At 36.5% G+C, this 23,999-nt stretch overlaps 1 protein-coding gene across 3 annotated transcripts in view; it reads left to right on the forward strand.

Annotated features, from left to right (window-relative positions):
• CDH12 (cadherin 12) overlaps nt 1-23,999 on the forward strand; it is a 1,036,190-nt gene that overhangs the window by 927,079 nt on the left and 85,112 nt on the right. For all 3 annotated transcript variants that reach the window (XM_038535417.1, XM_038535416.1, XM_038535418.1), the window contains one exon: nt 21,076-21,195. In XM_038535417.1, the coding sequence (XP_038391345.1) occupies nt 21,076-21,195 (120 nt within the window). The remainder of the gene's footprint in view (nt 1-21,075; nt 21,196-23,999) is intronic.

The raw sequence follows: 23,999 nt of genomic DNA on the forward strand, positions 1-23,999 counted from the left end.
AAAGCAAAACTGAGCTAAAACGTCCACATTTGTAAGTTGACTTTGTTTTAGGTGGATAAAGGGGATTAGAATATATTATTAAATACCTAAGGAGATTGGAATACATTAGCAAACACCTAAGGATATATTTTCTGGAGCTCTTAATCTTCTTCTAATTCTACTTTATCTCAAACGTTATGCTACCTTAAAATGAATGAGACATCAGGTTTAACATAGAGCTGTACTCTGCAACACTCAGACAACTCAGGAGACGGCCAATGCGCCATTCCTTTGCAATATATGGACATATTATAACGTTTGGACTTACTGCCATCACTTATTGGGATTCTAATCTACACTCTATGAATGCATAATGGCAGTTTATATGATTTGGATAACGGTGACAGCAGACATGCCAATTGTGAAAAAATCAGATTTTTCTCTCTTTCAACTTACATCTATCTTTTTTAGATGTTTCTTAAATATAGAACTACTGCATATTAAATGTTTTTTTTACTTTAAATTTTCTGTTTTTTTTTTCTGAATAGTGCTATTTACATTTACTTCATAAGCTGTACTTGACAATGTCCTTTTATTTTTGGTACAGTCTTATAAAACGAGCTTTATCAAGCTGTTCTACTTTTCAAATACATAAGGGATCACAAACATTTTGGTACTTTATGTATATCTCCATTGCAAAAAAAATCTATGTAGGCCAAGTCACTTTATCTCTAAAAAATTGTGCTTTAATGGATGTGGGATATATCCATATTTATTAATACGGAAATGGAGATAAATGTAAAACACATAGTTTTTAGTCATTCTCCATTGAGTTTGAAGCCCAGTGTAAGTTAGATAGTAGAAGCACAGAGAAATACACCAACTGAAATATCTTCTTAACTGAATAATCACCTGGTAGACTGAAGTTCTCTTTGGGCTTATTTTTCATTAACCAAATGATTGACTTGTGTGTGATTTTACAAATTTACTCAAGAGTTTTAGTCATCAAACAGCTATTCACTCATTTAAGCAACCATTAATTAAATATCTCTGGTCGATGCTGTGCTGGGTGATGTGCCCTGGATGGGGTGAAGAGTGAGGAAAATAAGTCTTAAGTATGAAAGTACAGTGGTTGTTTCGTTCTTGAAAGAGAAGGAAATACACAGACAACACACAAGTGTCGGTGTTTATTGTAATTAGGCAAAGAGAAAATAAGGTATTTCTGGAACGATTCATTTAGGTGCCAGTCATTTAATCTTGCTTTCCATATTTCCTAAAACAGATGAAGCTTGCAGATTTATATTTTGTTGGTCAAATATAGTTTGTACTGTAAGAGGAAGTGTCCTAGACTACACCTGATATTTTACCTCATTTTGTAGGCAGTAAAAGTCAAATCTTGCCCATGTTGGGTAATTGATATGCCAAGAAAAGTAACTCTGGCCTCTGATGCTACCACAGAAAGGGTTTTAGGCAAAGGCAGGTGTTCATCATCTATATAAAGAAACAGTAGTATTGCTTTTACAGATATGGTTCCTTCCTACAGCAGAGGGAAAGAGAAAACAGAAAAAACAAACCATGTTTTTCTGTAATGTCTAGAATGCAAAAGAGCAGGGGACTATGTCTTCCTGATTTTGTTCTGCATTTAAGATGCTGGTGACGTGTGTTATCAAGGCCGCACACATGTGAATACAGAGACTGGGAAGAGGCTTCTTTAGGTAAAATATTTTGTTTCACATTATTTCGGTAAAAGCAGCTTCGGGAGTCTAGCTTCAAAGCATATTCTGGTAATATTTTTCTTTTAAAAGATAAGCCCCACAAAAGCAACGCTGGCCTGTCTCTTTACAGGTGCGACAACTATAGCTTTGCTAAAACCAGCGGTGACAGGGACGGGAATGTGTTCAGTGGCTAATGGGCCTCCTGATGAGAACTGCAATGTTCCTCCGCAGTGAGCCAGGAACCAAACCTCCCTGCTCCCTACTTTGTTTGCTAAATTATATTAATATTTAAAAGAAAAAATATCCCTTACATGTGTTGGGGTTCAGAAATTAAGACTGTATGTATTTTTAGTGATCCAGTTTTATTTTTTTAGAAAATACTGGTCTCAATTTTCTCTCTCCATCATTAAAAAACAGTTTAAGAGATAAAATAGAAAAATGTGATGTACAATGAGGCACATTGATCTTATATTTTTCTGATTAAAAATACAAGAGTAACATCTTAAATATATCGATTTCATGGGATTAAATATTGTGTATTTATTAAAAATATGTTGTACAATAATATTTAAAAACTGATTATCCCTATATATCATTACATTTTAAAAGGAGGTTACATTTACTGTCAATAGTGTCTCAAGTTACTTAAATCCATGTAGAAATGACAATAAAACTTTCAAGTGTTATCAGAAATGGCTTCCAGATTTAGGGTCATGAGTGACTTTAATTTCTATGAAGACATGTGGCTTCTATATTCAGATAAAACATTTCAAAGTATTCTCTAAACTGAGGGAAAAGGTAAAATAGTGATAAGGTAAAATATTAATATGAGGTGACACCTTAGATTTTGCAATTAATTAGTAATCATCTTCCTTATAGCTTGAAAAACTAAGTCTCTATTGTTGGAAGAAATTTACATTTAATAATCTGATTTTATATTAATCCAAATTATGGAAGAAAAAACTGAAAACTGTATGTTCTCTCTTCCTATTTCAGATCTGCTTCATAACTAGGTCGACTTCGATTGAGAACCTAACTTTTGCATGGACTGTAACCAAATATTTGCCTGTAAGCTGCAGCCCCAGTAGCTAATCTAGTCTTCTTTCTGCACTATCCTCAGCGTATCTGTTTTTTATCTTACGTGCTCAGACTTTTTGGTTAGACCAACTGCTCAGTTCATTGGCCTACTGATTAGTGCTAATACAAAAATCAGCGCTAATGGTAATGCAAAAAAATTAATGCTAATGCTGAATGAAAACCTGGGAGAGAGGAGCAAAACTGGATTTGTGGCCATCTCCACTTAGGCCATCTGTTCCCAGCTCTGCTCAAGAGTAGTTTTAATCCTAACTCTCATGCCCCCACAATATGTAATTAATTATTAAAGGAGTTCATACAGGTTCTAGTTAATTTAGTACAAAGAACAGTCTCACTCAAGCTGGTACTGATTTTTCTACAACTTGAGACTTTATTTCTGGGTGGCTGCAATGACATTTAGCAGCCTCATGGGGATCAGAGTAGGTACAATTCGGAGTGCATGGTGAAAAACCACGTTATACAAGGAATAGTTGAAGGAGGTGAATGTGTTCAGTTGGAAAAAGAAATGATAAGGAGGAATAATATGAGGGCTGCTTTCCAGTATTTGAAGGTCATCATGTAGGCTATAAATCCTTAGTGTCCCCAGAGAGCAAAATGGGGACAATTTAGTGAAAATCACAAGTGGCCAGATTTTAACTATGTGAAGAATATCGTTTTAATCACTGGAAGTGTCCCATCCTACTACTGATTACTTATTAGAGATAGCATTTGGTTTGTCTGTCTTTTACGAATATCTTAGCACAGTGCCTACCTGCCATCTTTTTATTAATCTCTTGGCCTGTCATCTTAAATACTGGTGAAGTGGAGCAAGTGAAGAATTGGAGATTAAAAAACTAGAGATAAGAAGAATTGACTTCTTCATGATAATATTATAAAGAGTATTCAACAATTTCATTATGGATAAAGATTATTGTATTGGGTTAAAAAAAATCTTGTTACCATTGTCATCTCCAAGTATCAAAAGCTATTTTGTCTGTTGGTCAAAATAACATAAACAATTTGATTGAGGCTTATGTTATGTTCTCAAGACACTTTTATTAAATGTGTAGATTGAGGACCTTGAGGGAGATACTAGTGCACATGTTGACCACATTTGAGGGAAGGTGTTCATTTCTACTTTTCTGGTATTCTCGTCTATCACTTTTATCACTTGGGCAGTTTTCTTCTAGCATTTCTTTCCTCTAAAACCCATGTTTCAAGTTCAGAATTCAGTTGCCTACGGAGCGCAAACCTTCACCAATACTCTAAAGGTGTAGATAATAACTCTCATCAAGCCATTTTTCCTTTGATTATGTTAAACTTACATTTTGGCTGTCCCATTGTTCTAATTGTTCCATCCCTCCTAAGGTTTGATGGCAAATTTCTTCAAGTCAGAGATACAACATACATAAAATGGGGCACATATTTTACTTTTGCCCCGGTTGGTGCACCAAGTTGATCAATCATCAAAAATGAGATAGGGAGGGGCACGTGAGTGGCGTGGTTGGCTAAGCATCTGACTCTTGGTTTCGGCTCAGGTCTTGATCTCAGGGGTGTGATAATGAGCCCTGTGTGTGGCTTGACACTCAGCATGGGGTCTACTTGAATATCTGCTCAAATGACATTAAAACACAGATCTAAAGTCATCACCCTTGTGTAAGCTGTTAATATTTGTAGTTGCCTTTGCTTTGCTTAAAGGAGCAGGGCTGTGGAGAAGGCAGCTGCTAAGGACAGGGTAGAAGGCATTTGATCGGAGAGGCAGCTTAAAATCCTCCTACATATAGGTGTTAGAAGGTTCCATGATACTGTTACATAGAGATGGGGGCTGTGAAGCTACATGGTGCTTAGAAATGGTAGGTCATGTCTATGATTTGAATATGGACTTCAAAGCCAATCAGATCTGCAAACGTGCACAGTGTTGTTATTTGATATATGAGGTACTGGAAAGTACCTTAGCCTCTCTATTCCTTAGATTTTAATTTTGAATTGATGATCGCATCTTCTGGAGATTGGTACTATTCTCACTATTTTGCTGACAAGGAAACAGGCCTTAAAGATGCTAAGATAGCTGTTGAATCAAAGATGGGTAGCTAGCTAGCTAGATTCCTCATGAAATGTGAACATGTGAACAATGAACATGTGAACAATATACTTATACAGACATAAAAAAATACATGTGAACAATATACTTATACAGACATAAAGAATTCTTGATTTCATGAGTTACATCATATCACTACTTATGCAAACCTAAATGGTATTTCAGTGGTATTAATATTGATTGGTTGGTATTAATACTCATTGCTTAAGCTCTAAATAAGACGCCACAAAAAACTACAAGAATTAATAAATACAGTAAAATACAGGATATAATATCAAAGTCCAAATACAGTTTCATTTCTGTCAGTAACAACAAATTGTCCAAAAAATTTATGAAAACAATCCCATGTGCAATCACATCAAAAAGAATAAAGTATTTCATAATAAACTTAGCAAAAGAGATGAAAGACTGATGCACTGAAAGCTACAAAACATTGATGACAGTAATTAAAGAAGACGCACAGAAATGGAAAGACATCTTGTGTTCTGGGATTGGAAGACTTAATATTGTTAAAATATCCTTACTACCCTAAGTGCTCTGAGAGTTAATATCATCCCTATCAAAATCCCAATGGCATTTTTTATAGAACTGGAAAAAAGTCTTAAAACTCATATGGAACCCCAAAATATGCAGAATAGCCAAACAATCTGAGAAAGAAGAACAAAGCTGGAAGCATCATACTTCCTGATTTCAAAATATCTTACAAAGGTGCAAAAATTAAAACAAGCAGTATATATTTTAAAAGCTCATTTCTAGATTAAAAAAAATTAGAAATAAAATTTTTGCAGCCAGTATTGCCAGACCACATGGAAGAGTTAGTTACTTTGAAGGGTTCCAAGTGTTTCCTGGAGGTGGTCCAAGGTAGGGGCTACAGGCTAAGGCTCTGTTGTCAACTGCCTGAGTTTTCAGAGCTACACAGTTTACTAAATGTAATTTTGCATTTGTAAAAATAGAACTAATTATACAAGGTAAGGTGGTTTCAAGCTTTAAGTGAAATAATGCATATAGAATTTTTTTTGCAACATTTGACACTTTGCAGTAGATCAGTTTATATTAATAGGCACATTACAACCATTTTTTTTTTATTTTTAGGAAAGAAGAGGAAGCTGCAGATGAGAGTAATTTTCTTATTTCCACGAAAAATTATAAAATAAGCACAATAATTCTTTGAATATTCGTTCTTAAGGGCAGTTTTCTCTGAGTTTGTTGTTGCTTCTTTTTTATTCTTATATTCTCAGCACTTAGTGTACTGTTAGCTGTCCCAACAACAGTCCTTAATTGATGCCCCATAAATGAAAATCTATGGAACTTTTGTTTCTTCCCAGAGGGTATCTGAAGAGGTCTCCTGGTATTAAATGTGTATCCTTAGGGTCAGTGACTAGATGAGTGGCTTGGGGTTCCTGTGTTTCTGTATTTGGGGATTATGGAAGGCTTAAGTCTTCACTTTAGTGTAAAAATCTCACCCAGAACTAAGAGATGGAGGCCTAGAGACACTGAAGCTTTCCTCTGAGATGGACTATCCTAAGAGACAGGGTTCACTGGGAGCCTCAAACATTTTTAAAAAGCAATATGTGTAAAACAGATATGTGTAAAATAAAGTAGGAAAATGATCCCCATCAACAGACATGACCTAGGTTAGTGCCCTAAAGTCACGGACTGGAAGGAATCCATACTTCGGAGCCTCACTCCAATGGAAGGAACCATGAGAGTCTCTAGACAGGGTAATGCAAGGAAACTGTAGCAGCAGTTAGAGATGACTTTACCTGAGTCACAAACACTCATGGGTTGGAGTTAGGGAATGGACTAACCCGCCATCCAAACCCTTAAAGGCTGGAACCTTCTGCTGACTGTAACCTCAGGATGGATTCTCTAAAGGCCTAAGAGGAAAACTTAGACCCGAGCCTCATTCCCAGCATGCTTTAAGGACTGGTTTGCCAGGTGGACGACTGGCCAGCTGCTGGATCCTTACACACAAGGACATCAAACACTTTCCTGAAATTTATCTTCACAAAGCTTCTTCTTCTTCTTTTTTTTTTTAATGCCACTAACGGATAATTTGTAATTATGCCCCCAAATTGTCCTTCACCAAGTTTCCAGTCTACCTTTTAAATCAAATAGGAATAGAATTTGTGACTTTATGATTCTGAATACTCTTGTGCTCCTGGAGCATCGTCTCCTGCTGCCTGCCCACTTTTCATTTGGTCTCTTCTCTGCCTCCTCAGCTGGGTCATAAAATAAATTCATGGGTAACCCCGTCGAGCTATAACTCACTCTCTCTTAGACTTTTTAATCCCTTTTTATCTTTTAATCTGCACTCTATTTTATGGCTGGCTTGCAACTTAAAAGCTCTTTAAAAAATAGTATATATGAAATTTTTCACATAATGTGATATATTCACCAAAATATTGAAAAGGAATCATTCGAGTGTAATGGAAGAAGCTTCATGGTAAATAATGAAATTAAAAACTAAGAGGGATAGCTTGCATTTGGAAATAATGGCATAGTTAATTCTACTTTTGTCAGCAAACTTGTATTTTTCAAGTAGCATCTATATGTCTCATTGCTTTAAGCAACAGGAATTCCTCCAAACTACTGGCGTATGTTGTATAGTGTGGCGTCCCATATAGTGTGCCTTAAAATTATAGCTTAGTGGCATAAGAGTTCCTGGCTTTATTTTTACATGTTACTGTGAAAAGTTCAAAGTGGTTAATAAATAGATTGCTATTCTACAAAGTAATGATAATGTATATGTTATTTTTCTTTTGCAATGAGTTTTAAGATTCATGCCCCACTTTTAAAGTTTTTTTTTTTTAATAAATGAAACTGTACATCACTATGAGAAGGATAACTCTAACTCCTTAAAATTTAAATCTTGTTTCATTCTCAAGAAAGGAACATGTGATATGAAAATTTCATAGAAAGTTATGTGAAGGGACGCCTGGGTGGCTCAGTGGTTGAGCGTTTGTCTTTGGCCCAGGGCATGACCCCGGAGACCCAGGATAGAGTACCACGTCGAACTCCCTGCATGGAGCCTGCTTCTCCCTCTGCCTGTGTCTCTGCCTCTCTCTCTCTCTCTTTGTCTCTCGTGAATAAATAAATTAAATCTTAAAAAAAAAAAAGAAACTTATGTGAACAAAGTTGATGAATTCAGTAAAGTTTAACTTGATCAGTGATCAATTTAGTTAGTTTCTTCTGTCCCAAATCACAATATGTGTTTGTATAGTGGAATCTAAAGATCTATTCAAAAACTACATCTATTCAAAAACTACCATTTTATGGATAAAGAAAATGAGATTGGATTATTTGGCTTTCTCATTGTCAATTGTGCATCCTTTGGGAGAAATTCTATTAGAGAGCATATGAAATCTAATAAAGTTTGAGTTTTGTTTAGCTACAGTGCATTCCACCCCGACAGCTGGGTTACAAGGAATCTAGCAAAACAAGTAGGTTTCTGAGTCTTCTATTTTTGTAGCAATTACTAAAACCGAATGCCAGCTTAAATCATCATAGCTTTCAACCACAGCAACATAAAAGGAACAAAACTTTAAAAAATTAAACAAAAAAATTATAATTTACACACAAATGACATACCTTTCTTGATTAGCTAAGATGGTTTAAACAATAAATGCTATAATTATTGTTACTTCAGAGCCAAACCCACTGTGTACCATTGTACATTGGTTTCACAAACATTTTTGCAAATAGTGCGATGTCATCGGGTCATAGTGTCTTTGACGTGGTGAAATAATCCACAATCAAGCTCACTTGGTTCCAGGTAATGTGAACTGCTATTTATTACAAGCATAATTTTCAATAGATATGACCTCAATATAGTTGTTGCTTTTGCAAAAGTCCATTCTTTTCCTTGAAACAGTAGAATTTTACACTCTTCTGTAGACTTTGCAGGGCTTGGTGTGTCAGGATAGCCGAAATACTAGTAGTTGATTTCTTGTATTCTTTTGGCACTGGTTTTAAAGAGTTCTCAAGGCACTTTTGATTCGAAGCTGCTCCTTTGGTTTCTGTAACAGACGGCAAAGCAGTACCACAGTCATCACTGTTGACAGGAGGGGACATTGAACCTTTTGCCTCAGTCAAAAGATACTATAAAGGTTTCATTGTTAATGTCTAACATCAGCTAATCAAAAATATTTTCTAGGCCCAACTCATATATTTTTTAAAAATTTATTCATTCAAAAGACATGGATTAAGTATCTGTTATGTCCTATGCTCCATAGTAGGTACTGGGAGTCCAAAAAGAAATGTAAGCAGTCTTTATTCTGTTCACCATGCTTGCTGCCTCGTGGAAACAGCAGAGATGTGAAACAGACACTCTAAGAACATATGGAAATGAGTCTCTGAAAGAGGAGCTAGTGACACCAGTGCTCACTTTGGTCTGAAGTTCACCTGGGTGAGAAAGGACATTTCTGACACCCATGAAGAGCAGGATATGAAGTAGCACTAGCTTGTAGGGAAGTAATATTGTATAGAAGCAGCAAAAAGGAGACAGAGATGGCGGCAAGAGATGAACCTGGAAAATATAGGCAGAGGCAGATTCCCAGAGAACATTAGAGAAAGTGCTGAGGACAAAAGTCAAATTTACAATTTGAACACCAAATGTGTCCTCAGTGTAGAGGGTGGATGGTCTGTTGCGATGGCAGGCCACAGGGAGATTTTTAAATATTCTAACATTATAATTCAAGTGGGAAACAATAAACTTTTGAAGAAAAGTAGTTGCAGAATAGAGAGAACAAACATATATTAGCAATGCTTACTCAGCGAAAGACACTGGCCTGGTTATAAACAATACGTGATTTTAAAAAATTGAGAATGTGCAGCTCCTGGGTGGCCCAGTGGTTGAGCGTCTGCCTTTGGCTCAGGTTGTGACCCTGGGGTCCTGGGATCAAGTCCCCCAGCAGGCTCCCCACATGCAGCCTGCTTCTCTGTCTGCCTGTGTCTCTGCCTCCCTTTCTGTGTCTCTCATGAATAAATAAATAAAACCTTAAAAAGATTGAGAATGCAGCCAAGAAATTGGGTATATCTTGGTCTAGTTAATTTGCAATTTTGTTATGTCAGAAACTGGACAATAAAAATGATGATCCAGTCGCTGGCACCTAGAGGCTAATTGGAATGAAATTGTGGAGTTAGACATGCAGAATGAGAGAAAACCTGAGGTGCATGAACCTTTGAAGGCCAGGGAAAGGAAAAGGAGCCTGCGGAGAAGACTAAGAAATGGTGATCACAGTAGAAAGGGCAGAGACAAGAATAAATAATGTTGATGAAACCAGCCATAGTTGGAAGCTAACCAGGAGAGAGGTTTTTATCAATCTCTTACATGCCTCCAGACAAAATAGGAAACACGAGGAGCACCTTGCACTCTTGGCAGGAAGGACCAGTAAATGGGTCTGGGAGCAGTCCTGGAAAGCTGAAGGGATGCATTTGTGAGTCTGCACTGCAGTACCAGGGAGTACGAGGCTCCGAGGACAGCAAGACTTCGGTGAAGGGAAGTCGCTGATGAGGTATCCTGTGAAAGTTAACAGTGAGCAAGTCTGTCGTACGTCCAGAAGTAGACTGGATTACGAGAGGTGGCTTGGGCGCAGGCAATCGTGGAAGACACATGAAGGAGGTGATATACATGTAAAAGCTTTATTTATATTTTGCAAACCCTTTATGAAATTCGACATGTGTTTTTAATCCTCACATGAGAGGCTAAGAGTTGTCACCCACAAATTAATTGGCAGAGCTCTGAGTTTTGTTGGACTGTCGGTAAAACAAACTTCCAAAAGATGGGGTTTGGAGAAGCTGGGGAGTTAAATTTTAGAATGAAAAAAAAAAAAAAACAGATGGATTTCAGACTTGGAACAGTCTTGAAGGAATTCAGATGGTAAGTTGTGATTCATGGCATACCCTTGAAGGATTTGGACACAGCAATAATATGTTCAAATCCTATAAACGAAAGATTAATCTACAGTAATGGGAAAGATATCTTGAAAAGCAGTAAGATTGGATTTTGTTTCAATTTGCACAATTATTAGAATTAGAAGGAAACAATAAAATATTACCCTTTCATTATAAAGTTGAAAAAATTTAACAAAAACCACTTTGATGTGGGCTCCTTACGTGCCAGTTACTATGCTAAGCAATTTACGTGCATTAACCCAAGAGTTTATTCATAAACGAGCTCCATGTAATCCCAAGTATTTATACTCCATCTTTCAATCTGAAGTAACAGGCTTAGAGTGTTTAAGTGACTTGCCAAAATTTTGTTAACTTGGAAGTAACAACAACGACAAAAATCCCAATCCCACTCAAGGTATAAAATCTCATGCAAAATGGGATTTATGGGCTCAAATTATCAAAACGTGTGGAGGTTGAGCTTCAGCCAGGTTTCATCCAGACTCCTCATTTTCTTTTCTGGGATTCCCAAGTTTGTGGCCTCTCGTGTGTCACTGTCTCTACTCACACTTCCCTCGAGGTATAGAAATGGCTGTAGTAATTGCAGACCTTTGCACAACAGCTTCCAGGAAAAAAGAGAAAGAGCATTTCCCAGACATTCTCACCAAACATCTCTGGTTTTATAGGCTTGAGATGGGATATGTTTACACTTCATAAACATTCGTCATTAACCAGAAAAAAAAGAAAGGAAGAAAGAAAGAAAGAAAGAAAGAAAGAAAGAAAGAAAGAAAGAAAGAAAAAGCTTGCATTTGTCAGTTTATACTTGAGCCAAAGGCCCTCATGGGAGTTAAGCTTCTTCTCGCATACATGGAAATGTGAGGGAGATAGTGATATATGAATACTCATATAGACAGTTTTAAGGTAAGGAGGACTAAATGGGGGAGTGGATTACCATACCATCCACTAAAATTACATTATTATCCTTACAAAATTGAAATAACTTGTAAAACAATCATATGCTTTTAATTATAGAGCTAGTTCTAGGATCCAATACTTCTGGTTTACACACACACATACAATTTGTATTTTTTTCTTTTCCTAATGATGAATAGATAAGTGGACAGGAAGATAGATGCAGATATATAGACCGATTGATAGATATATAGATACATGATGGAAGGATAGATGGGTGGATAGATAAAAACAGTTAATCCCTAGATAGCCTTTGCCTTAGATGACTGTGCCCAACGATAGGCTAATGTAAGTGTTCTGAGTGTGTTAAGTTAGGCTAGGCCAAGCTATGACGTTCATAGGTCAGGAAGGTGAAATGTATATTCATTCAACTTAGGTTCAACATAGGATGTGTTTATCAGGATGTGACCTCCTCGTAGGCTGAGGAAGGTCTGTAGGTGGGTAGATAGATAGAGATCCTCTTTTACCCTTCACATGGCTCAATCATCCAATCAAATAAAAACCAATTTTAAGAGTGTAGAGTGTGTGTTAAATAACTTAATCACATTCATGGTTCTTAACATCTTGGCTAACTGCATTTAATGAAAAGCATTTTTTTTTAATCCTTCAGAACACGATACGACACAGAATAAATGCAAAGCTTAGAGAAGTAGAACTGAGAGCTGCTGAACGAATGATTTCCAGACTCATATATTTCACCATGATTTCTATGGAATTTCCTGACAGCATCCAGGAAAATAGTTCCCAATTACATTGGGCACAAAGGAGGCAACATGGTGTCATCACTAGTCATTGGAATTGAGAGTGTCATTGGGAAGAGTCATTAGCATTTTTACTGGTGTATGCGGTACAGAATTCTTGGCGCACAAAGGAGAGATAAAGTACTCATGAAAATGGATTCACTTATCCATCAAAGTACATTTGAATCAAAGGTGTAAATATGTATAATCTAAAATATTTAGTATGTATCTAGAACGAAAGCTTTATAACCTTAGAATGCTTTTGGGTCCTTGGACTGAATTACCAAATCGTAAGTGAATGCCAAGGCATTAGATGTGCCGAGGGATGCTGTGCGGCCAGGCTGAGCAGAGTCAGAGTTGAGGGCAGTATAAAACCCGATTGCTTGTTCTTATCCTAGAAGCACAGCTCAAGAGGACATATAACCCACCCCGGGGAATTTTTATGACACATACCTTTACTGATCTTTAAAAGTTCTGATGATTTCAGGCAGGTTTAACAAGTATACAAACTCTTTTTTCCCTTGGGTCTCTGAAAAAGTGAGACAGTCTTGTCATAGTCTACTCGTTTGTATTTTCATGTATTTTGAACACATATTCTAAAGTCACATTTTTCTAGCATATAGGAGATAAAAGCCCAGATCAACATATGAACCTTAGAATGGGGGACTTGAGGAGTATGCCACGTTACATATTTGGGTGTTGTCGCCCTATGTGTGCAGCAGGAGAACAGAGAGTAAGTATGTGCGTGCTTTTGGTCATACACTTAAATAGCACATACTATGTGGAAGACTTATAATTTCTTCATCAATATCAACTCATTTAATGCTGCCGGAAGACGTTCACTATTTCTCACTTTCTCTTCATAGGACGAAACTTAAATGGAGAGGCTGAGTAGTTACCTTGAAGTCATCCAGTTGGCTAGTGGTCAATGTAGGACTTGAACATAGGCTTTAGGTCTCCAGAAGCAAAAACAATAATCACAATGGTTGGGACGCCTGGTTGGGCATCTGCCTTCAGCTCAGGTCGTGACCCCCTGGGGTCCTGGGATCGAGTCCGGCATCAGGATCTTTGTGGGGAGCCTGCTTCTCCCTCTGCCTGTGTCTCTGCCTCTCTCTCTGTGTCTCTCATGAATAAATAAATCTTTTAAAAAAACAGTAGCCACAATGGCATGCAATGCAGTCTCTCCTAATTGGCGGAATTGTGTAGGACTTGGCTCATCGGACTCATCTACAAAGACTTTACAACTTTCTGATAGTGGCACACTAAAAAAATAAATAAATAAATAAATTTAAATTAGATTTCCTGATGGAGGCCCAGGCATTGCTGTTCTCGGTGATCCTTGTAAAAGCTTTATCTGCAGCCCTTGTGGAAGGTAAGGAGGCTAGAGGAGCCATTTACAACTTCAAAGGGCAAATGCAGACAAGAATCCATAGAAGGAAGCTGAGAGCCAAGTGTTCCTGAGTAGTGCAGAAAGGTCAAATGCAAGATGGGTTAAAGACCTAGTTACTTTAAAGACTAAACTCACCTGCTGTGCATCTGTGCTTATTTTTACTTTATAATTAGCCTAGCTTTCGCAGACTTCATGTTCCAACGTGTCATAGTATCCTATTCCTTCGTAGGATCTCTTACGTGCGCTCTCTGACTTGATCCTGAAAACCCTTCTGCTTTACATTCTCTGCTGCTTAATGTCTTTTTTATGTAATAAAATGTACATTTATTTCCCAGTCCTATTTGGAAAGAAATGTCTGTGTATTTCTCATTCTGCACCTTTCTAACTGGAATTGCATTATTTCTTAGTTATAATACAATGCATACATAAGGCAAAAGTTGAAAGAAAATTTTATGTCTCTCTTGATAGGATTTGTCTGTCTTTCCTGACTTATATTTGGGTCTCGAGGAGGGTTAAAATCATTCAGAAAAAAAAATCTTATATTAACTCCCTTTGGGTATGCATTTCATATTGTGGCTAAATCTTGCTTTTATGTGATTTTTTTTTTTTCTAATGTAAGGTCATTCATTTTGGTTCTGCTTTCTTAAGTGAGAACAGTGATGTAGTTTAGAAATTCAAGTTAAATGAAACTCACAATGTAGTGTCAAAAATTACCCTAAAGGCCATAGATAGACTATGGTATGTATGGTATGTGTGTCTTTTGTACGTTCATACCAGTATTGTATGTATCCAACCAATGAGCATTATTTGGGACTTATGTCATGGCAACCTGGATGTAAAAAGAGCTCCAGGTGGCAGGGTCACTTGGGCAAGAATACAGAGCCATGAAAGAGCCTTGGCTCCATAGTAACTGAGTACGTACCGGCTCCATATGGGGTCTCTGGCAGCAGGGTCAGAAACTAAACCACAGAGATTCTGAAACTGGTTCCTGTCATGCAAATGAGTTTAGGTGATTTTTCTTTCAGTAGGAATAGAAACCCTTTAGGGCCTTTTAAAAAATAACTTATTTTTTAATGAAGTGGAGCAACATGATCAACCTTATGTTATGGGAAAATAAGTCTGTGCGAAAGGAGCTAGAGGAGGGAAAAGTTAGGATGCCATGCAGCCTTGCAATTTTGAAAGTGAGGAGCCAAACCAGTTGAGACAGTTGCAGGGGTGATAAAAAGGAAAGGACATTTTCAATGAATAGACTATTTTTATACATCTAGGGAATTAAAAAAAGATTTTAGAGAAGCCACATGTTAAATATAACTCACTTATTTTTCTTTCTTTTTTTAAAGATTTATTTGTTTATTTTAAAGAAAGACAGATGGAGAGCACAAGCAGGAGGATGGGCAGAGGGAGAGGCAGAAAGAGAATCTCAAGCAGATTCCCTGCTGAACACAGAGCAGGACTCCATCCCAGGACCCTGAGATCATGACCTGACCCAAAATCAAGAGTCGGACACTTAACGGACTGAGCCACCCAGGCACCCCATTATCTGTTTATATTTTCAACATATTTCTAGCAAATTTTTTTACACCCCGAGTGTAAAAATGCATAGACTATAAAAATATTATGGTGGAGTTGCCATTTGCCAGAATAAAGTTATGCAACACATTGCTTTTTATGGTTAAGAGTAATACCTGGTATATTGTGTGTGGTTCTGAACACTTGTTGATTGAAAGAAGGAATGAGTCAATCAGCAAGTTAGTCTACTTGGGCAGAAATCATGAGTTCAGGCTCAGTTCTACTTCCACCTCTACCATTTTGTATGAGTGTCTTTTAGAGTCAACAAGAGGGACACCTGGGTGGCTCAGTGGTTGAGCATCTGCCTTGGGCTCAGGTTGTGATCCCAGGATCCTGGGACCGAATCCCGCATCAGGCTCCATCTGCCTGTGTCTCTGCCTCCCTCTGTGTCTCTCATGAATAAATAAATAAAATCCTTAAAAATAAATAAATAAAAATAAAGTCAACAAGAATGATTTTAACATTCCTGGGCTTCAATTCTTTCATTGTAAGATGCAGGCACTGTGTGAGATTATTTTTTTTAAAAATTCATCCTTGTTGATATTATTAATCTGAAGGAAATCAGATAATTAGAGTATGACTATCACATGACCTACATGTGAGCAGAAGTAAGCTATTGTGGTTGCATTAAGAGAGCCAGCAAAATAATAAAATAAAAAAATAAAATAAAATAAAATAAAATAAAATAAAATAGTAAAATAAAGTAAAATAAAATAATAAAGTTAAAAAAAAAGAGAGCCAGCTGGCCCATCTGCTCTAGGTTCCAGAACTCATATGCCCGTTGGATAATTAGGAAGAAGACATTAATTAAAACCACTGAGTATCATGAGCCACATTTATAGAATATTTTTGAGATAAGGATACCTACATCTCCACACCCATTCACATACATACATAAAGGAAAACCACATAAAGGGATCACAAAATGAAAAAAAAAAAAGACTACAAAGTCAAAATAAGCTAGTAAACACACTTTTAATAGATGGACAGATAGATATAGACAATGAAGGTAAAATGGGTCAAGAATATGAATACCATGTATATACGTACACCCAAGCACACAACATAAAAATGCTGATAAACGTAAGGTGTTTAAATTCACTCACAATGTAAAAAGTTACAAAGAACAATGAAGACTGATGAGAATACTGGGAAAAATGCCAGGTTGGCAGGAATGTAAACTTGACAATATATATTGACATGTCTGACTCCTATGCCTTTGCACCCAGCTATCTCAGTGGTAGGAACTTACCAATTGCAGATGTGTTTATAATAGGAAAAACAACAACAACAACAACATCAAACAAATTCTCTGAAGTGTCCACTGAAAGGAGATTGGTTAAATATAATGATTATAAACTTTTATTATTTTCATAATGGTTATATGCTTTTATAACATGCTTGCCCAATATATTGTTTAATATAAATAATGTAAATAATCATGTGTAAAGTATGGTTCAAGAATATGTGAATAGTTCCATCTTGTTCATGAAAATAAAAATTGAAATATAGGTTAGAGGGTAAGTAGACAGTTATAAGATAAGGATAAATAGATGTTGGAGGGGTATAAAAAAAACCTTTAAAGGGAGACAAATTACCCACATGAATTAAGTGAATTAATGTTTATTTTTCTCTCATTTATGTGGAAAACACTAATAAATGGCATAGAGTTTGATTTACTAATTCCAACTTGAGAATTCAGACATATAGCTCATGAGGTCAGACCATGCACACAACCCCCGAGTGGTTTAATTATTTCTAACGACTTCTCTCAAAGTAATGAGCGTGTATTCAGCAATTCAGGGTCTCGGGGCCTTGTTGTACCTTCTGGGGCTTCTGAGTGGCATGAGTTCTCATGAACAAACCAACAACACCCCTCCCTGCGTTCAAGTCTCCACATATATGAGAGTTCCCAAAAGTTGCTTTCCCTTGATCACCAGATAAGGTCCCTCGCGTTGTCACTCCCTGTTTCCTCACACAGTGATATTTTCTTTCTTGGCACTCCTCAGAATGGAAGATCATGCGTACGTATGTATACGTATGGCTATCTGTACACTTGTTTATTTCAGGATCGGTTCCTTTTCTGATTCCCCTCTGGACCAAATATCATTCTTGAGAATTTTGGCCTCTCAGCTTGTTCCTCATGCTTCCCTAGCGTCATGCTCAGTGTGCCGGGCATATTAGAGGAAATCAGTGGCTATTTGATAGATGAGTGATTGATTGAATTGGCGAATACATCCATGTACACTAAAGATCATATCCAGATTGGTTCTCATACTAGTTCACAAATATTTATTTTTTTATATTTATAATTATGAAATATTTTATTTCAGTGAAACTCTTATAGAGTTGCAGTTTGTATCAACTAGACTTCTCCTAGTGACTGTTCTTTCCAGGTCACAGCTCTGTAACGAGCAATGTTCACTTACTCTGTTCCTTGTTCTACTATGTATGTGTGCTTATAGATGTATTGACTTATATCTTACGTAGAGAGAGTGTTGAAAATTTAGAATTTAACTGTTGCTACAAAATAAATGTTTAAGTGATTACTGTGATTATTATTAAAAATTACATGAATGAATTGACTACTGGTCAGAGCAAATGGGAAATATAAATGGCTCAGGACTCTAAAGTGCATATTCCACACTCCATCTCCACCTGGGTAATAGGAATGGTTTCTCTGTGGGTTACATTCTCTCTGCACACCCAGGTTTGGAGGGGTTACGTTGTTGTCCCTGAATTTGGGTGGTAAGAGAATAAATCCCAGGAGGACTACTACATACAAGCAGACTACGCCACACTTTGTGGCCATCATTGACCATGTTGTTTCCTTGTTGCACATTAAACACGCTCTCTGGTGTAACTCCCTGCTTCCACCTCTTGGATACTCAGTGTTCAGTAGAGTCAGGAACTGCTGTGCTATCCAAGCGCTGCGGAAGGTAGTATTTTGGGATTTGCATGCTTCAGATGATTAACCAAGTCTTCCCAATGAAGGGAACCTTTGTCTTCGCATTAGTCTTTAAAAAGTCATGGAGCATCCAGCAAAACAAGCTGATTTGATGTTTAATTGTGCTCCTGTGAGAACCTATAGAGGAAGATGTAAGAACTCTCAAATAACTTATGTGGTTCTTTGTGAATAACTTTTTCTCTAAACCAAAGATAATCTCTACTGTAACTGAGTGGGAACTCATTTTTTAAAAAGTTTTAATTTAAATTTCTGTTCACATCTAGTGTAATATTAGTTTCAGATGTACAATCTAGTGATTCAAAACTTATGTCCAGCACCCGGTGCTCCTCACAAGTGCGCTCCTTAATCCCCGTTATCTATTTCACCCATCCCCCACCTACCTCCCCCCTGGTAACCATCAGTTTGTTCTCAATAGTTAAGAATCTGTATCTTGCATTCCCTTCTCTTTTTTCCCTATGCTCATTTTTTTCCTTAAATTCCACATATGCGTGAAATCATATGGGGTTTGTGTTTCTCTGATTTATGTTGCTTAGCCTAATACTCACTAGCTCCATTCACATCATTGCAAATGCCAAGATTTCATTCATTTTGATAGCTGAGTAATATTCCTGTGTGTGTATGTGAGAGACAAAGATATCTTCTTCATCCATTCTTCATTTGATGGACTTTGGGGTTGCTTTCATAATCTGGATCTTGTAAATAATGCTGCTATAACTATATGCTCAATAAGAAATACAAAGATGAAAAATATCATATCTTTCCTTTTACATTTTTGTTTATAATATTAATATGAACCTTACCTAAGTATAGAGGAAAATATTTTCCTCCAAAAGTGCTGTTAAATGTCCTATGTCAATCACTTTTAAAATTTAAACTCATATATTTAAAGCAGTGAATTAAGAAATATTCCCTAAAAGGGAAGATATTATCTTATTCATCTTTGTCTCTCTTATTGAGCATATGGTGTGAATTAGGTGAAAATTTATTAAATTTGTGAGTAAACATTTCTTAGTAGATATATAACATCTTTTCCTTCAAATATATCCTTAGGGAAGAACAACCCACAGCTTTTAAACTACAATATTTATGCCCAGGATTAGGGAATTATTTAATATTTGTAGACTTTGCCTATACAGCACATGTGTAATGCAGTGATAGGAATGATCCAGGTCATACCAGAAAAATCACTGTGTGACAGAAAGGAGGGAAGAGGGGAATTTAGTCTTTCATCTGTTCGTTCCTAGAACATAAAGGAGAACATCGTTTTGATGAGCATTTAATATAGGTCCTTAATGCCTATTTGTGAAATAATTATTAATGATGATGCAAATATTGATAATGATGCTCATGATGGTGAGGGTGGATGATAAGGGATGCTATCACTCTTGACATCTCAAAAATGTTTGCCTACTTACCTTCTAGAAGTTTCCTTTCCTGGGAAAGATTGTTGAAATAAAACTTATCATTCATATCCTGAGATAGTGAGAATTCACCAAAAGCATTCTGAAGATAAAGCATTTGGTATTGAATACCTAGTCAATGCTATTTCGTATTGAATGTCTACTGAAAGTTATCATTATTTTTTTTTTTTCTTACCATCCTAACAAACAGACAAAAAGGTAGAGGGGAAGAAACATTTCATTCTCTCAGCTTGCAAGTAAACCTTTAAGATTTAGTTTGTTCCACGTTTGTACTGCCTTAAGGGAAAAGCTTGAATGAATAAATGATTGAAAGGAGAAATCCTTTGTTCCCAACATTGAGCGGTTACTTTCAATGCCTCCAAGAGTCAGAGCATTCTGTCCATTGTGTAACTTTGGGTGTTTTATCACCCCCTTTATGCTCAGTAGAGATTTCCTTCTAGCCATCAGCAACAGAATTGATTTTATTTATATTGAACTTGGTAATTTTGATTTTACTTTGTTCTCAACTTAGTATAGTAATACTGAACAGGATATTTAGACATAGTCACAAAGCTCTTAGAGAAAGACTATGACTATGTATATATAAGACAAAAATACAAGAAAAATCGCCTTTTAACTTCTTAGTCAAAACACAAGAAAAGATGCGGAGAATTTGGATTGTCTTCAATGTTTTCCTTTGTCACTGAATCCTGAGGTTAATCCTTGAAGCCTCGAGGTGCTCCTGTAGCTATAATTGCAATTGTTTTTGGTTCCTCAATTTCTCAAATATTCTGTTCTAAGTAAAGTCTTCCTAATGCTTTCTTGTAGTTGTTGATTTTTAAATAGCAGTGCAAGTTACTTATGACCTCTAAGGTTCAGTAAGACTTCAAACCTTTTAACTTTTGTATTGATAACCTAATCATGAAATTAAAGCATCTATAGTAAGCAGATGAGCTAATGTAAGCAGTGTCATGTGTTCTTTGGTGTACAAATCAATAAAGCTATCATGATGGCTTTCAGTTCAATCATCTAGCTACTGGAAAGCGCACATAGCTTTTAAAATAGATTTTTAAAATATGTATCATTTGCACTAACAGCTATATTGTTGCTCAACATTTTGCTTATAATAGTTACATCATTATCAGTGGCATCATATTTTCACAGAATCATTGAGTAATGCCAAATTCCAAAGACAAATGGAGTCCAGCAGATAAAAGATATGACCTTGAGCTCTGTAAAACAAAGATGCTAGAGTCATCCTGTCTTATTTTCCAGGTGCATATGTGCTCCAGGTCAAGGCCACAGACGCGGATGACCCGACCTATGGAAACAGTGCCAGAGTCGTTTATAGCATTCTTCAGGGACAACCTTATTTCTCTATTGATCCCAAGACAGGTAAATTTTTTATTAGAGACAACATTATCACCACCCCTTTCAAATATTTAAACTTTAATTAAATCTTGGCATGGGAACTTACCTATTCTAAAAATGCAGTAAAAATTCTGTTTGCTGTACATTAAGCAAAGGAATATAGGAACTTACCTCATGGCTGCAGAACCGTTTCCCCTGGATTGAGCTTTGTGTAAATGTGGGCCATTTCACATATATGTGTCAAGTCCCAATCCCAAGTTAGGGATTCCCCATATGATTTATTTTAAATTTTCAAAAGCCTGGGCATGTTTTATTTTTTTTTTTATTCTCCTGGATAAAATAGCTTTTTATTTCATATTTTCTTGTATGGGTTCAATTATATGCAGTTTTGGGTGTTATCAACATGTGTTAACATCACGGAGCTTCTACTGCTGTATTTATCAGGGATTATGGATAGTTGATTGGGATTAATACTGACTTTTGCCTCTAGCAGAAGAGAGGAGAGGGTTGGCAAACTTGAAACACTCAGATCACTAATTCTTCTGGTCTATGCTTTTGAAGCTAGTGTCATTTAAAAAATATTTATTTTTTGAGAGAGAGAGAGAGAGAGAGAGAGAGGAGAGAGAGAGAGAGAGAGAGAGAAAGAGAGAGAGAGAGAGAGAGAGAAAGCAGGAGGAGCCATAGAGGAAGAGAGAGAAGTAGGCAACCTGCTGAGCAGAGGTGTGGGGCTCAATCCCAGCATCCTGGGATCATAATTTGAGCCAAAGGCAAATGCTTAACCAACTGAACCACCCAGCTCCTGAAGCTAGTGTCATTTTTAAGTCAAAACATTTGAATGGCAGTTTTCAGGGCCAAATATATATGAATCTTTGGGAAGTATAGAAAGGACAGGATATTACACACATAGAAGATTTTATATTCCCTTTCAAATAAAATGAGGTCCCTCTGTTCTAGAGAATCTGGTTTTTGAATGCTAGATAGTTTTTAATGAGATCCAGCCATGCTGACCAGTGATCAGATAGATGTTCCATGACACAGTTAAAACAAAACTCCACAGTGACAGCTATTTTATAAGGTCTTATATGGTACATTATAAGATATTGAATATTGAATTCAATATTATTCATTACATTAGCTTAAAAAATGAAATAAATGGTTAGCGTACTAGACTAATGTTACTTTTTTCAATTTGTGAGTAAATTTTTAAAGAGTGATATCAAGTTGAAAAGGATTAATTTCACACCGTATATGCAAATAGGCTAACCATTTCAAAAGTAACACTTCCCCATCAGCGTGTGCTAGAATCTGGAATACCAATTAGATGTAGGTTAATTAATAATTAGCCATGTTTTAATGTCACCTAGACACATAAAGTCAATCAAGTTGAAACAGAGAACCTGTGGAAAACTTCCTGCAAACGAACCTGCTATTCTCTCATTTCTTACTGTTCTCATTAACCCCATAGAGGGACAGAAGTCTGCAAAAAGTTATGGGAATAAGGCAGGAAATTGCTCCCTTTTGTAAACCTAAAAAAGAGTAGTTTGTAATGGGGACAGACAGCATCAATCCTTTAAGATGGGAATCTAGAAAGGTTAAGGACACAGAAGTTCTTTTGGTTTGGAAAGAGGGTCAGAGACCAAAAGCCAGGGTGTCAAATGTTAAGACTGAATGCATGATAGGGAAGTTACACCTGCAATATGAGTAATTCTCAAGAAGTATGACAATGAAGATAAGATATTTGGGAGTATCAGTGTTAAGGAACTTTGGTAGTTGTCGCTTAAGTGGGGAATCATATTTATAGAAAAAAAAGGAAAAATTGTAGGGGAAAGAATTTGGGGAAAGAAAATTATAATGGCACCAAATTCTAGAAGGATGAAGATGGTTTGGACAACAGGCTGAATATATAGACAAATAGTGAAGGGAAATTATGTAAAATATAATAAAACCTTTTTTTCATAAGAAAACATTTTGGGTTATTCCTTCTATGTTTAACCCATCTTTTTTGCAATTTGACCATAATGGATAGTCTAACTAGAAACAGAGGTATGGGCAATATAGTGTCTTAGATCTCTCCAGCCTCTGAGAAGTGCTTCTCAGAGTCAGAGGAGGTGGAAAAAAGAGAAAGGAAGGTATGTAGAGATAAGTGGAGAGGGAATTCAGTGTTAGAGTACACTTAAGTGGGTCGTTGTGATTAATTCTATAGAATGGGTGAGTTTACACACTCAGAGTAAGTGTGGGAGAAGAAAGATGAAGAGCATTGGGTGTTATATGTTGACAAATTGAAATTCAATTAAAAAATACCTTGACACTAAAAAAAAAAAATGAAGGAATTAATAGGGATGAAATGACAGTAGATGTAGGCAGTGTCTAGCTGAAAAGTAAGAGAAAAACATACAAAGACGAACTTAGGCATAGAGCACAGATTAAGAATGTAATCATTATAGTGAAATTAATACGAGACGGACAATAATTACATCAGTCGAAACACTTCCTGTCCCCTTGGCTTTACTGGTTCAATTTCAACTTTAGATGAGTTCTAACGTCTTTAGAAAGTATTCTCTTCCGGGAGAGTGTGGATATTCATACTATGCCTTTAATAACTACGCATTTATGTTTTATGTAATGCTTATTATTTAGAACTAAAGGTGAAACAACTCTGGCATAAACAATGAAATAGATTTTTTGAAGCATTGATTTTCACTGGAGACAGAAGTCTTGATACTAACAATGCCTCAGACCACTAGACAGGAAAAGAGTGGATGATGAGGCACTTCATTAATAGAATGATAACTAGTTCTTCATGCACAGAGACCATTAAGAAGACTTTT

Source organism: Canis lupus, chromosome 4, assembly GCF_011100685.1.
Source record: "Canis lupus familiaris isolate Mischka breed German Shepherd chromosome 4, alternate assembly UU_Cfam_GSD_1.0, whole genome shotgun sequence".
Classification (NCBI taxonomy): Eukaryota; Metazoa; Chordata; class Mammalia; order Carnivora; family Canidae; genus Canis; species Canis lupus.